Source organism: Gadus chalcogrammus, chromosome 5 (genome assembly GCF_026213295.1).
Source record: "Gadus chalcogrammus isolate NIFS_2021 chromosome 5, NIFS_Gcha_1.0, whole genome shotgun sequence".
Taxonomy (NCBI): domain Eukaryota; kingdom Metazoa; phylum Chordata; class Actinopteri; order Gadiformes; family Gadidae; genus Gadus; species Gadus chalcogrammus.
In genome coordinates, this window is record NC_079416.1 from 17,463,259 (window position 1) to 17,477,022 (window position 13,764).

Sequence of the window (13,764 nt, forward strand, 5' to 3'; positions counted from 1 at the left end):
AGGCATTGCATAGCAACTACAATTATTATATAATGAAAATAATCATTGTCATATCCCTTGGCCCTGAAATCTTCTTCTTGTAGTCATTGGAGAAGGTCGCTAATGTCAATCCCTAACCACACATTTAATGTGATGAACATGAGATAAAAACATATGAAACAATCTTTCCAGTCAATGCTGAGTACGACAGAGTCCATGCTTATATATGCTTATATTATATTCTACTGATCCAAACAATTTAGGCACGGTCCACCATGAATAAGCCGCCCACTGGGCTAATGTGCCTTTGTTTGACAAACTTAATACTAGGAGACATCGAAGATAGTGGTGTTGCCAATTCCCAACTCATGTCTTTCTTAACCTCTTTCCCCCCACGGGAAAAATACAAACTCAATTGAATAAAAGAAACACATACATAACACCAAGTTGAAAAAGAAAAAATGCAACGAAGCCAAAGTTAGATGGAGCACAATGTCCATCTGAGTGTGTGTGTGTGTGTGTGTGTGTGTGTGTGTGTGTGTGTGTGTGTGTGTGTGTGTGTGTGTGTGTGTGTGTGTGTGGAAAAGCAACGCAGCCTGGCTCTGGACCTAGACGACTAATGGGCTGGCATTCTAAAATACAAGAGAGCTATTTTCTTCTCTTTGAGGTTTCCCTAACCTTTTCTCCCTGTTAAGGTCTTTTTCATTTCCAGCCTCCCACATATTTTCTTCTCTCTCTCTCTTTTTTTTTTTTTTTTTCCTTCCGAGTCCCACCCTGTCTCTCTCTTTGTGCTTAGCAGGGCAGCGGGAGAGGAACTTACAGAACTGCTGTGCTAAGCTGCAAGTCTCAGGGTCTGGCGAGCAGGGGGAAAGAAACACAAGCTGGGGCCAAGCCCCGGCAAAGTGGACACACCAGTAGCGAAAACACTGTGACTGTGCTCTTTCCAGACTCCACTAATCTTCCCATGCTCAATTGTTGGCAGATTGGGAATGATAATTCCTTCAATTATGGAGATATTTCTGCCTCTTTATTTTTCTTTTTTTTCTCTTTCCTGTACTCAAAATGTACAGCTTCCAGCTCCTGATGACTGCTTTGGCTAATTCCTTTTCGAGTGCAGGCCTTTTAAATAACCATTCATCAGTACGTTGCTAAACACTGCTCTTTGTTCTAATGCAGAGCCAGACATGTTCATTAACCCATCACTCAAAGAGGCAGACACTGCGCTGATTACAGAACGATTCTTCCATGGAAGCAGGGATCAGTCTGTTAAGCTTTGGTTTGATTAAAAAAAAACGACGTACTTAACTGCCCAAGCACCACATGGGATAGTCCCAACATAGGAGGAGGTTCATCAATTTGTTCAGGAAGTGACTGAATGCTGCGAAGCATATGCTCAGACAGCAGCAAACACTGTATTTAAACATGATGTACCCATGTGCGCATTTAGCAGAAAGGATTTGTGTGAGAACATAGATAACCTTCAACATCAGACTCATCAGTGTAACCATTTCCCCCTCGCCAGGGCATATAGAGAGACAAGATAAAGCTCAGCTGTGTATTTGACAGAAGTGTTCAATGTGACTTTGATCAAGCAAAATCCAATGTTCACTATTTACATGCATTAATGTGATTAAGGCCCAATCCAATTTCTACCCCTTATCCCTTCAAAACAAGGGGGAGGGGTAAGGGGTAGAAATGGGATTGGGCCTAAAGCTCCACAATCCTCCCGCTCAGTTGTGGTCCACCTACCGCGGGTTGTGAGAACGACCGGCCCCATGTCTGGGAGCTGAGGGGCTCGTGAGCGATGGCTCTGCCCAGCCCGGCCACCTCTGAGGAGGGGGACGTGGAGCTCTTGAGCCGGCGGGCGCCAGGATCCTGGACCTCTCTGGTGCCGGGGGCATGGTTAATCTTTCGCATATACAGCTGTGAAATAGTTCATAAGTGTTGTTACCATAAATTGACTAGTTCAAAATGTGTAGCATTTTCCGCTGTTTTTATACAATTTATGGTGCATTAATAGGGCTGTGCAATTAATCTAATTTTGATCGCGATTTCTGTTTTTTGGATCAAACAATCTTTATTTTTTTCAGGTGTTGATGTTTTATATAAATCGCAGAACAGCTAGATACATACTTGTACATTCTTTTCGTTTTATTATTTTCATTTTTTGTAATTTTCTAAAAGGGGAAATGTCGAAGTTCTCAGTTACAAAGGTTTTTCTTGGGAGGGAAATGCTGAATAAAGGCGTCGTGTTTTAAAACTCAAATATGCCGTGTCTCACATCAGCGGGTGACGCCTTGGCTCCCTTGAGCGCCGTCCCGCCAGCGCCGGCGCCCATCCTGCCGTTCCCCGTCTCCTCTGCGTCCAGGACGCTGTTGGCCCTGTAGGCCTTGCACGTAGCCACCTCCTCGTCCCAGCCTCCTCCGAAATCACCGGGCCCCAGGGGACTGGTCTTCCCCCGAACGCAGGGGTCAGTGGACGCAGGGCTGGGGCTGACGCCTAGCCGGTTCCTCGAGGTACTCCTCACCGTCACGTGCCTCAGGTCCTGCAGGTTGTCCTCCTGCAGGGGCAGGCCGTACGTCTGGCTCCTCCAGCTGCTGAGCGGGGCGGTGGCGGCGGCGGGGGTTCTGCCCTCGAAGCCCGACTCGGGGTCGTAGCTGAAGTCCACCGGGGTGGAGGTGGTGGTGCTTGGGCCTTCCGGGGACAGGAGGCTGAAGGCGCTGCGGTTGGAGAGGAGACGGCTCGTGGAGATGGTCTCCAGCCTGGAGGTGGTGTCTATCCTGGGGGTGTTGTCCAGCCTGGAGGTGGTGTCCAGCCTCGAGGTGGTGTTCAGCCTGGAGGTGGTGTCCAGCCTGGAGGTGTCGTAGAGGCCGGACCTGGAAGGGAGCAGGTCTTCTGGGGCGTGGTCGTCGTAGTCCGGGCAGGTGCGTAGCGGGATGTCACTCTTGGGGATGGAGATTTCGTACGGTATGGAGATGCTGCCGCGGTGCTCCATGCTGGGGCCTGATAGTGATTCAAATAAACAGGATCTTTAATCAAGCTTTTAATAATGATATTACTAATTTACAAGAAATCTGTTTTAAGTCCAATTTCGGTTTAAAGACTAATTCGTTTTTTTTTTATAATCATTTGCAATACTCACTGTTCAAGGTCCAGAGTTGAATGCACAGTTGAGAGAATACGTTGTGACGTACCTATGAGGATGTTACTGGTCGAGGTGTGTCGCTCCCTGCCCGACATGGGCTCGCTGGACACGCTGCTGCTGCGACTGCTGGTCCTGGAGGAGCCGGGGTCGTTGGGGTAGATGGTGATGCTGCTGGTCATCTTACCGGCGGCGGTGATCGCCACAGGCTTGGTCGAGATCTTGGGTTTGCCGTTGGTGGCCGACGCCTCTGACATCATCACCTCCTTCCGGTCGCTCTCGACGATGGCCGGCTTGATGACGGCCTTGGACCTCAGCGCCTCCCGCGGGCTGCACGTCCGGCGGAGGTCGATGCCCGACGGGGTGGGGTCGGCCGGGGGCCCTCGGCTGTGGAGCTCCTCGTCGAAGGAGCTCCTGGGGGAGGAGCCCTCCGAGGGGGGGTCGCGGACGCCAGAGTACCGGGGGTACCTGGGGGTGGCGGTCCTGGCGCTCCCCGTGGTCACGGTGGACGCCTCGGACCCCCGGTCGGGGTCCGACCGCCTAGACCCGGTGGACTCCGTCTCGGAGGCGGAGGAGGAGTGACCCCCTTCTGAACCCTGGTCGCCGGGCAACAGTGGCGTGACGTGGGACCTGTAAGCGGTGTAGGATCCGTTGGCCTTCGACGCCAAGAGGGGGACAGTGACGGACTCCTTGACCGCGTCCAGGTCCAGATCGGACGCAAAGATAGAGTCCTTGTCCTGGGAGGAGACGCTGTTGGCTTTGCCGTCAGAGTGGTTGGACTCGCTGTCGCTGCCGCTGTACACCTTGGACCGCGTCTCCAGTTTGCTCTTCTTGCTCTCTACCTCGGTCTCCTTTTTGCCGCTCTTCCAGTGCTTCTGATCATTCGCCGCTGGGGGGTAGCGGCTTAAGACCGAAGGCTTCTTGCCTTCACCGGAGGACGTGCTTCCGGAGGCGCCGCGTGAAGCCCCTTCTCTTGCCCTCTCAGCCATTGCTCTTCCGGTCTCTCTCACGCCGTTATCAGAGGTGGTGGTCGTCGGGGTCTTTGGCGTCCTCCTGGTTTTGTGCGCGGGACTGACGGCTCTCCTTCCAGCATTGGTCGAGCTCTCGTCCGGATGGCTCGGCTCTCTGCTGCGCAGCCGGGTCTCCCTCCTGTGCTGAGGAGACAGCTCCCGGTTCTTGGCTTTAGGGGAGCCGGGCTCCGAGGGGGCTGCGGCGCTCCTGTACTTGGGCTTCTCGACCCTGAAGCCCCCCTTGACGTTGATCTCCTCGTTCTCAGCCTTGCCGTTCTCGTGGACTTTGGCAGGGGTTTTGGGGCACGGGTTGGGGTTCCTGTTGCCGTGGCTACTGCCATTATTATCCGTGTCCCCGTTAGCGCAGAGCTGCGTCTGGAGCTGTTCCACCTGCTCGCCCAGTTGTCGCGCTCTGGTGCACTCCACCTGGAACCTCTCCTGGAGCTCTCCGTTCTTGGACTCTGAGTTCTTAAGGTCCGCCTCGACGATCTCCAGTTGTTTGAGGCGGTTCTTTAACCTCTCCACCTCCTGGCTCAGCTCTTTCACCTTGTTGTCCTCCTCCCTCTGACCTTCTAGGCCGCTGTTCTTCTCGTTCCGTAGGCCGACGTTGTCCTCTGAGGACTTCAGGTAGTCCAGGCTTCGTTTGCGTTGGTTCAGCCGGCTGTTGAAGAGGCCCCCGGAGAGTTCGTCCTCGATGCACGACTTCCTGAAGTCCCCGAGTCCGGGGTCTCCCGCTTTCCTCTGATGTTCCACTTTTTCCGTCAGCTTCAGAATGGTCTTCTCGTTGTCCCTCTGGCTCTCCAGTAGCCTCTTGCGCTCGCTCACAAAAGTCTGGGTGAAGCCTTTGAGTTTGTCCAACTCGGCAGCCAAGGCCTGCTCCGCCTTGTCCAGCCTGACCTCAGACGCCTCCATCTCCTTCAAACGGGCCTTGAGGGTGTCCAACTCAGACGAGAGCTTCTTGGTGAGGTTCTTCTCCTCGTTGAGGCTGAGACAAAGCTGGCTACAGTCTGACTTGCTTTTTCCGAACGCTTCCTCCAGCTTCTCCAGTTCGGCCATCCGCCTCTGCAGACGTTCGATCTCAGCCTTCAGCTGCTGGGTGAGGCTCTCCTCCTCCTCCAGTTTCTCCCGGACTGTGCGGCAGAGGTCCTCGCACTTGCGGACCTCCTCGTCCTTCCCTTGGATCTTCAGGAGCCTCTTTCTCAGAGCCTCCGCATCGTCCAGCAGTGAGGAGTTGCTGCCTTCCGCCTGTATGATCTTGTCCTATGGTAAAGGGGGAGCGATTATTTGATTTTAAATGCGTAGCATCATAACTATCCACAAAGGTCTTTATAAACATCAATCTCCATTTCTGGAAGAGGAGATACACATACACACTTATAGATTTGCACATCGACTGGCCAGAATGCATAGGTGAATGCATAGAATGCATAGGTGTTTGAAAACATATGTTTTCAAACTTTTAGGAAAAAAATTACATTATCTAAAACAATATCAAGTCAGTTGTTCTCGGGGTGTGGCCCAAACTGGACTGAATTTATATAGAGCTTCTATCCAAAGGCAACCTGCCGGTTACCAGTCAACCCGCTCTACCTCCTGAGCTACTGCCGCCCACCAGACATCAAAGAACTAACCTGCAGCTCGACCAGCTCGTCCTCGGACTTCTGCAGCTTGTTGGTGGCCTCCTCCAACTCGTCCAGCCGTCGCCCGAGGCTCTGCAGCTTATGCCGCAGGTGGCGGTTCGTCATGTCCTTGTGCTCGGACATGGTGGGTACAGAGGTGTCGATGCGCGGTCTTGATTTCTGATCAAAAGTTATTTGACAAGGTTTTGGAAAGCCAACATTTGTGTTGGTAGTAGCAGCAACAATCCCTGGTGTCCTGGTTAGTACTCCACTCGAGTCCAGAAGAATGGATGAAGGAAGGGAGATGTTGGTTCTTCACAATGGGGGGCCTTTCTGTCTTTTTGTTGTCTTCTTGTAGCGTCAAGGGACAACAGTCGGGTTTTGAGTAGGGGAAACCATCATCTGCAGGAAGAAGAGAAGAACAACCGGTCAGTAAGTCGTGTCAAACTCACTCTAGAGCAGGAGTGAGAACAAGATAGCACGAAAGAATGATGAGGAGAGGAAGAGAGAGAAAGAAAAAGAGACAGAGGAAGAGAGAGAGAGAGAGAGCATTCAACAGATGGTGTCACAGTTATGCTTGATTACCATGACACAAGCAATTAGCGTGGGTTAAGAGATGGCAAGATTGACACAAATACTGTACAAACTTAAAGGAACATACACACTCGCCCTCACTCACTATCTCTCATACAAGGCAAGTAAGAATAAAGTACTGTACAACCGGAAGCAAGTCAACAGCAAATGATGTTACCAAATAAATAAAAATCAACAAGACTGCGATTGTCATCCCCATTAACTGGGGTCAACTATGTCTCAAACAATGGTCAAGTCAAAAAAAAGGCCCTATTCTCCAAAGCATAGGCTCACACTTAGAATCAGATGCACAATTCGGGCTTTAGAGCGAAGGCGAAGCCGGACAGAAGAGAGAAAACATGCAGCATTTAACACAGAGAGACGGCAGTTGGGTTGTTGAACCCAGGACATCTGATGAAGCAGCACCAGGTACCTTCAAAGTATATTGTGCATTAATTTAGCTCTAGCTAAAGCTAGTTCGTAGATAGATTATACAATTTGAGTAGGCTATTCCCTCTGAATAATACCGCTTCCATCATGAATTTATTATATTGCATCTTAATTTCTATTCAATAACAAACCACATTGTTAGTAGTATTTTTTGATGATGCAGTGAGTCCAAAAGCATGATATGAAGTAGCAATGCATTTAAGATTTTAGGTTAATTGGAATGATACAACAAAAAATTAGGTTAATATAATCTTTCACTAGTTTTGGGAAACCACGTAGCACTGCGTGCATGCAAACCTCAACAAAACCTCAACATAATGTCTTCTTCTTTCTATTTTGGTATTCAAATCATTGTGTTTCACCTTCCCTTTCTGTAGGACACACAGAGAGAGAGGGGGGGGTTGTGCTGTGTGCGTGTGTGTGTGCGCGCGCATACAATTGTGTTTGTGTGTAAAGGATTTTATATCAACCTATTGATACTAACGGGGCCTGCCCAGACTTGCTGACATCAGCGGATCTCAATGACACGCGGCTCCCTCTCTCTCTCTCTCTCTCTCGATACACACACAAAGCAGCTGTCCCCATGGCAACCACGACATCACAGGGGCCCCCCCGATCACAACACCATTCATCATCAACCAGGTGGAGGGCATGCAATGCTTGTTATTACGATAAACGCTGTAACATTTCCTTTTGGACCGTCCTTATAAACATGGCCACCACAGGTATGTTAGTGTCCCGACAGCCTCAAAGAGAACATATGCTCGGCAAGAAACCTACATGCTGAATACTGTATGTCCACCGCCCGTAGAGGAAACAGGATTTCTGTAGCATGGGAACGGAGATCATTAGGCATTCAAAAAAAAACTGCTTAGCGGTCAGACTGCTAAGCACCTTCACCTCATGCATGATTCAGGTTCTGGATCAATTCCTGGCCCCATGTTTATGTTCCTGATCGACTCCCTATCCCCCCCACTGACCGTTGAGAGGTATTGACCGAAGGGGATGGGGGGCACAACGTCTGCAACCAGCAGCTCTCATGGTCCCCTGAGAGAGGGGCAGCCTTTGCACCCTGCAATCGCTCTCTTCTCCACCAACACTTCCATCAGACAATCTCCTCTGAGGGCCTCATTCGCAGTACTCCAGTCATCAGACAGAGACACAATCATGTTTAATTAATTGATGGCTTCAAACTTATCTCTTTCTAAAAGACTGAAAGGAATCTCCATCTGATGACATGTCTTTTTTAGCAGATGCTTTTATCCAAAGCAACTGACGATTTGTCACAAGAAAGTGAAACAATATATCATGATCTTGATCATGAACATGATTTCATATCTATATATATATATATATGAAGTAACGTTTTTTGGCCTCTAAAAAAGATCAACAAGGGCTCTTGGATAGAAACGAATTAACTCAATTGGCGCCTTGTTTGTAGAAACTTTTCATCTCACATACAAGAACATGCTTCAATGTACAGCCCCAACTTGTTATTTTGGGTTACTTCCAGTGAAGCTTCATTCAAATGTCTTTTCATTTGGTGCCGAATCCTCAACTGGCTAACCCGCAATACATTCAAAGACTTGTTGAACACGGACCAAGGCAATAAGCTTTAAGAGGCAATATGGCAATGATTATTTTACATACGAAAACAGCACAATGTGGAATCAAAGCATTTGGCCCCAGAGTTTTAATTATTTTCCACTTTAATGAGGTCTGGTGGTTTGGAAGTGTTGAGAGAGTACATGATGTAGGCAAAATAAAGCAAGACGTCTCAAAGAGAGCAACGAAGAGTCAAAAGACAAATTAAAGTATATATATTTTTTTAATGGGTGTTGTTGAAAGGGACCACTGCTTAGGACTAAGCTGTCCACATTTAAAGCAGAAACACCTTAGTCAATGAACCGTTTTTGTCTGACATCGGTGGATCCAACTGTGCCTTGTTTAATGAAGAATAGGGTCAACTTCTCTCTCTCACCTCCCATAAAATTTAGTTGTGTCTGCAATCAAAACTATCCAACCGGCCCTGAACTAATCAACGTCCAGAGGACTAACATGCCTCGAAACAATGTCTGTCCATCCGTCCGTCCGTCCATATATCTATGCATGTTGTTGGAATTTACCTAAACTGTTTCTTGGATTCCTGATAGGATCACGACATACTATAGCAACAGGTTTAACTTGTTAACTTCTTAATAGCTCTCCAAATGCTACGCAGGTGGGGCCTCATGATGTCCTGGTTGGCAACTTGGCGTCTCGGCTGCTGGTTGGCTACAGCTACGCCCTCTCTCGCTCTAGTTTGTTTGCTTTCTTACTATGCCAGATATATTCCATGCGCTCTGGTTCAGTCCCTCCCTCAACGTCTCGATCCCTAGTCACGCCTCTCTCTCTCCCTCCCTCTCTCTCTCTATTTAATTCACTCCCTCGTTCCATTGATCATATCTTTGTCATGCTGTCCCTCTCTCTCCATTGCCTGCGCGCGCTCTCCCCCTCTCCCTCTCTCCCTCTCTCCCATCTTTTTCATACTGTCCCTCTCTCTCTCCATGGCCCTTGCTACCTCCCCCACTCTCTCTCTCTCTCTCTCAATTCTTTGTCATACACGCATGCTCCTAGGGAGCGCCCGGGCGCACTAAGGGGACTCTGGCAAGGGCCGGTGCTTGGCCAAGGCCATCAACATACCTGGTTCCCCTTAGGCCAGAGCCAGGGGCCTCGTGAGCTACCTTCAGATGGCATGCCAGGGCAGGGAGAAGTGGGGTGGTTGCAGGAGGGGAAGGACAAGGAGCTCAGGGTGAAGTGTAGTCGGTGTAGGCGAGAGGAGAAGTGCAGGAGGGAGAGGTGGAGGACAAATGGAGTTGGTGGGAGAGGAGAAGAGACGTTGGTTGAGGAGGGATAAGGAAGGAGAGAGAAGGAGACAGGGGGGGTTGTGAGGAAATCAAGGCAGGCATGATTATTGTAAGTAATGAAAATTAGGTCCGAGAGAAGAAGTGGACCGAAAACAGTGTGACAGAAGACAGAAAGTGGGAAATACGAGAGCCAAGCTTTTTCCCTTTCTCTGCTTTTCTTCCACTCTTCCATCCCAGGATTCTCCAGTGAAACCCACACACACACACACAAACACACCATGCCGAGCGTCCCGGACTAGTGACTGCAATTACAGGATGCGTGCATGCGTGGCACACAATCAAAAGGTGTGTGTGGCTGTTTGGGCAAGAACAGGTTTGAGGAAAGAAATGAGGGCGGGACGACAAGGAACGAGAGGCTAGAGAGAGGCTGTTGAGGAGGCGCGGAGATGTTTTGAACCTCAACCCCGTGTTCTTCACTGTGTCAAGTACGGAAAAACCTGGAAGAAGGAAGGGCCAAAACGCCTTGTTGAAACAATTACAGAGCAACCAGAACACCGCCAAAAACCTCCGTCTGTCAGTCTGGGCAAAGAGCAAACTTTATTTTACTCTTTGTTTTACTGAGTATGATTCAACAAGACATTACCGACATCGCATTGTCAATCAGCGTGCTTGTTACTTGATTATTACACTTGGCAGACCGATTTTCTGAGAAGAAAAGACTCTTCTAAGAAAAGATTCACCTGATGAGCAATCCCCCTGATAAAAATCAACAGCCAAGTCAAACTACTTTGTGTAAAATTATTAAATAATAAGCATGCATCGCATGCCATCAGCTGCTGTTCCGGCACCTTCTGCTTATTCTAATCTGGACAGCTCTTCCCTGGACCTTGGTTTCCGTAGTTTGAGAGGCCTTCCACTAGGGATGCAGGATAGAGATCGAACAGCGAGTGCTGGACGTTTGAGGCGGTGCTGCGCGCCGAGATGAGAATGTCGCGGCTGTGGAGCTGGAGAACCAGAGGTTCCTTGGGGGGGAGGAGTTAACCAGACGTGCCAACAACAGGAGTAAGTGGATAATAGGAGTGAGAGGGAGCGAGAGTGAGAGAGAAGCAGGTAGGGTTAGGACTCTGCCTCAAGAAGCCTACAGGTGGACAACATTGAGGTTTGAACACAGATCCTTTCGGCGGGACAGGCTAACCACTTGCCTATCCTGCAACCTAAAAGTCCTCCAAGTGACAGGAGGAGAGAAGTGAGTCACAGAAAGAGATAGAGTAGATATATTCTAGTCTCGGGGGCCAACAATACCAATGGGGTTTGGAAGTGCTGAGGAGGTCGGTGTTCTTTTTCCCCTGCTGCTCATGCACTCACCCAAACACACACACACACACACACACAGCAAGTTCACAATCATACACTATATCATTAGGGCTCTAGCCACTCTTCCTGCCTTGTCGTTGCTTCCAGTACATTCTGTTCTCTTATAAAGAGAGACACAGAGAAATATTCTCCCTTTCTAGACTTGCACTTGACATTACCTTGGAGTGTGCAATAGAGTTATAAACAATGGTTAATAGGGGGACTTGTCCACAGCTCCATGGAGTAGGTCACTGCCAGTGTGTTTAGTACATAACTGACACTGACAAGTGTGCGTGTGTTTGTGTTTGTGTTTGTGTGTGTGTGTGTGTGTGTGGGCGGGGCATCGTTAGCCACAAGATGGTGGAGAGGCCTGACGCTTGCCCTGCATTTTTTACTTTTTCCAAGAAAGGGAAAACCGGCGTTCCTTAATGTTCGGTTTTGTAGTTTCCTGTGTGCAGTGCAGTCATGTCTTTCCTTTTCCCTTTTTCGTGTGTTTTTTCTTTTTTACTTGCTTTAATTTGCGTCTGGAAAAAGTACAGACGTGTGGCATTACAGCAGAAGAAGGCCTTAGGAACGGAGAAGCCAATTAAACAAATAACAAAAATAAAATCTCAAATTAATATTCAACATAAAATATTACATATAAAAAAAGAAGAAAACAATAGAATGCCTTTGAATCACTCGCATAACATCAACAACAAATCACATTTCTTGTTAAAAACCCGTACTTACTTACTCCTTTCTAACAACTTTCTGGTACAATGCTTAACACGCAAAGTATATCCTTCCCAGTTTGAGTTCATGGTTGGTTATTGTGCCTCTGGCCAGGTCTTTCCAAGAACAACAACAATTTCTAAGAACTGTTTCTCTTCTTGGGTTTTCAAATAGCAATACAGAGAACAGCGAGCCTTATATTTTTGTTTTGGTTTTGTCAAAGAACCAAAAGAGAGGGAAAGAAAGGAGATGCCAAAACAAAATGAGAGAGGAGAATAGATAAAAGAGTTGACAGGCGGGCCAGAACAGGGCCGGTGTGGCACAGCAGAGGCTTCGCACAGGGCCAGAACAGGGCCAGCAGAGGGCCAGAACAGGGCCAGAACAGGGCCAGCAGAGGACCAGAACAGGGCCAGAACAGGGCCAGAACAGGACCAGCAGAGGACCAGCAGAGGGCCAGAACAGGGCCAGAACAGGGCCAGAACAGGGCCAGAACAGGGCCAGCCGAGGGCCAGCCGAGGGCCAGAACAGGGCCGGAACAGGGCCAGAACAGGGCCAGCAGTGGGCGAAAACAGGACCAGCAGAGGGCCAGCAGAAGGCTGAGGGTCAGAACAGGTCCAGCTGAGGGCCAGCAGAAGGCCTGCAGAGGGTCAGAACAGGGCCAGCAGAGGGCCAGCAGAAGGCCTGCAGAGGGTCAGAACAGGGCCAGCAGAGGGCCAGCAGAAGGCCTGCAGAGGGTCAGAACAGGGCCAGCAGAGGGCCAGCAGAAGGCCTGCAGAGGGTCAGAACAGGGCCAGCAGAGGGCCAGCAGAAGGCCTGCAGAGGGTCAGAACAGGGCCAGCAGAGGGCCAGGAGAAGGCCTGCAGAGGGTCAGAACAGGGCCAGCAGATGTTTAGAACAGAGGCAGCAGAGGGCCAGTATATCGGGCCAGCAGAGGTTCAGAACAGGGCCAGCCAAGTGCTAGCAGAGGGCCCGAACAGGGCCTGAACAGGGCCAGCAGATGCTTACAACATGGGCAGCAGAGGGCCATAACAGGGCCGGCAGAGGGCCCGCATAACGTTTTTGAGGTTAGGGCTTGGCCCTACATGACCTTCACTCTTAATAGAGCGCTGCAGTTGTTTTTTAGCTCGTTGTATATGCCACACTAAAAGAGCTAAAATAGCCAAATACTGATCAGCCTGAATCCCTGTGTTTGGTCCGTACCCCTTGACTGTACCCTCTTATAACTCCCAGCCGCTCTAACCTAACCTAACTTTGTACCCCCCTCGTATATCCTGTGTTATGCAACCCAACTCTCCCACCGAGTCTTCTTTGACGGTGCCCCCCACTAGAAGGAATACTTCCAGTAAACAGAGCAGAGGAAGTGGGTCTCTCTGGGCTGCGGCAGAGTGGTTTCCAGGGTAACATTCCCCCCCCCCCCCCCCCCCTTCTCTCCCTAAAAAAAGCTCATTGGTCTAGATATGGAGTCTTGTTATTTGGAGGCTGTAACTATCTAACCCCGCCTTCCTACCCCGCTTCCTTACTTACTTACTCACTCACTCAGTTTCCTCTCACGCCCACACACAGCCCACTGGTAAGACAACAGCAACAACAATATCAAGCAAACAGGAAAGAGCTGGGTCAAGTTGGCAGGACAGTGATGAGGAGAGAGAGAGAGAGAGAGAGAGAGAGAGAGAGAGAGAGAGAGAGAGAGAGAGAGAGAGAGAGAGAGAGAGAGAGAGAGAGAGAGAGAGAGAGAGAGAGAGAGAGAGAGAGAGAGAGAGAGAGAGAGAGAGAGAGAGAGAGAGAGAGAGAGAATGCATTGTGTTCTGCTGCCTTTACTAGTGAGTGTATGAGAGGTGGCCCATGAAGATGGATGAGGATGCACGCACGCACGCACACACATTTTTCAACTAGGTGTTAAAATGTGTTTATTTTATTCAATCGAGTTTACAGTTTTCCCGTGGGGGGAAAGAGGTTAAGAAAGACACGAGTTGGGAATTGGTAACACCACTAACTTCAATGTCTCCTAGTATTAAGTTTGCCAAACAAAGGCACATCAGCCCAATGGGCGCCCACACACACACACACACACACGCACA

At 49.4% G+C, this 13,764-nt stretch overlaps 1 protein-coding gene across 1 annotated transcript in view; it reads right to left on the reverse strand.

Moving 5' to 3' along the window:
* The window catches only part of luzp1 (leucine zipper protein 1), a 38,453-nt gene that overhangs the window by 6,156 nt on the left and 18,533 nt on the right, over nucleotides 1–13,764 (reverse strand). Inside the window, exons 3-6 of the mRNA XM_056590190.1 lie at nucleotides 5,763–6,152; nucleotides 3,174–5,391; nucleotides 2,261–2,982; nucleotides 1,729–1,902 (exon numbers count right to left, since the gene is read on the reverse strand). Coding sequence (XP_056446165.1) covers nucleotides 1,729–1,902; nucleotides 2,261–2,982; nucleotides 3,174–5,391; nucleotides 5,763–5,894 — 3,246 coding nt within the window. The 5' untranslated portion in view covers nucleotides 5,895–6,152. The remainder of the gene's footprint in view (nucleotides 1–1,728; nucleotides 1,903–2,260; nucleotides 2,983–3,173; nucleotides 5,392–5,762; nucleotides 6,153–13,764) is intronic.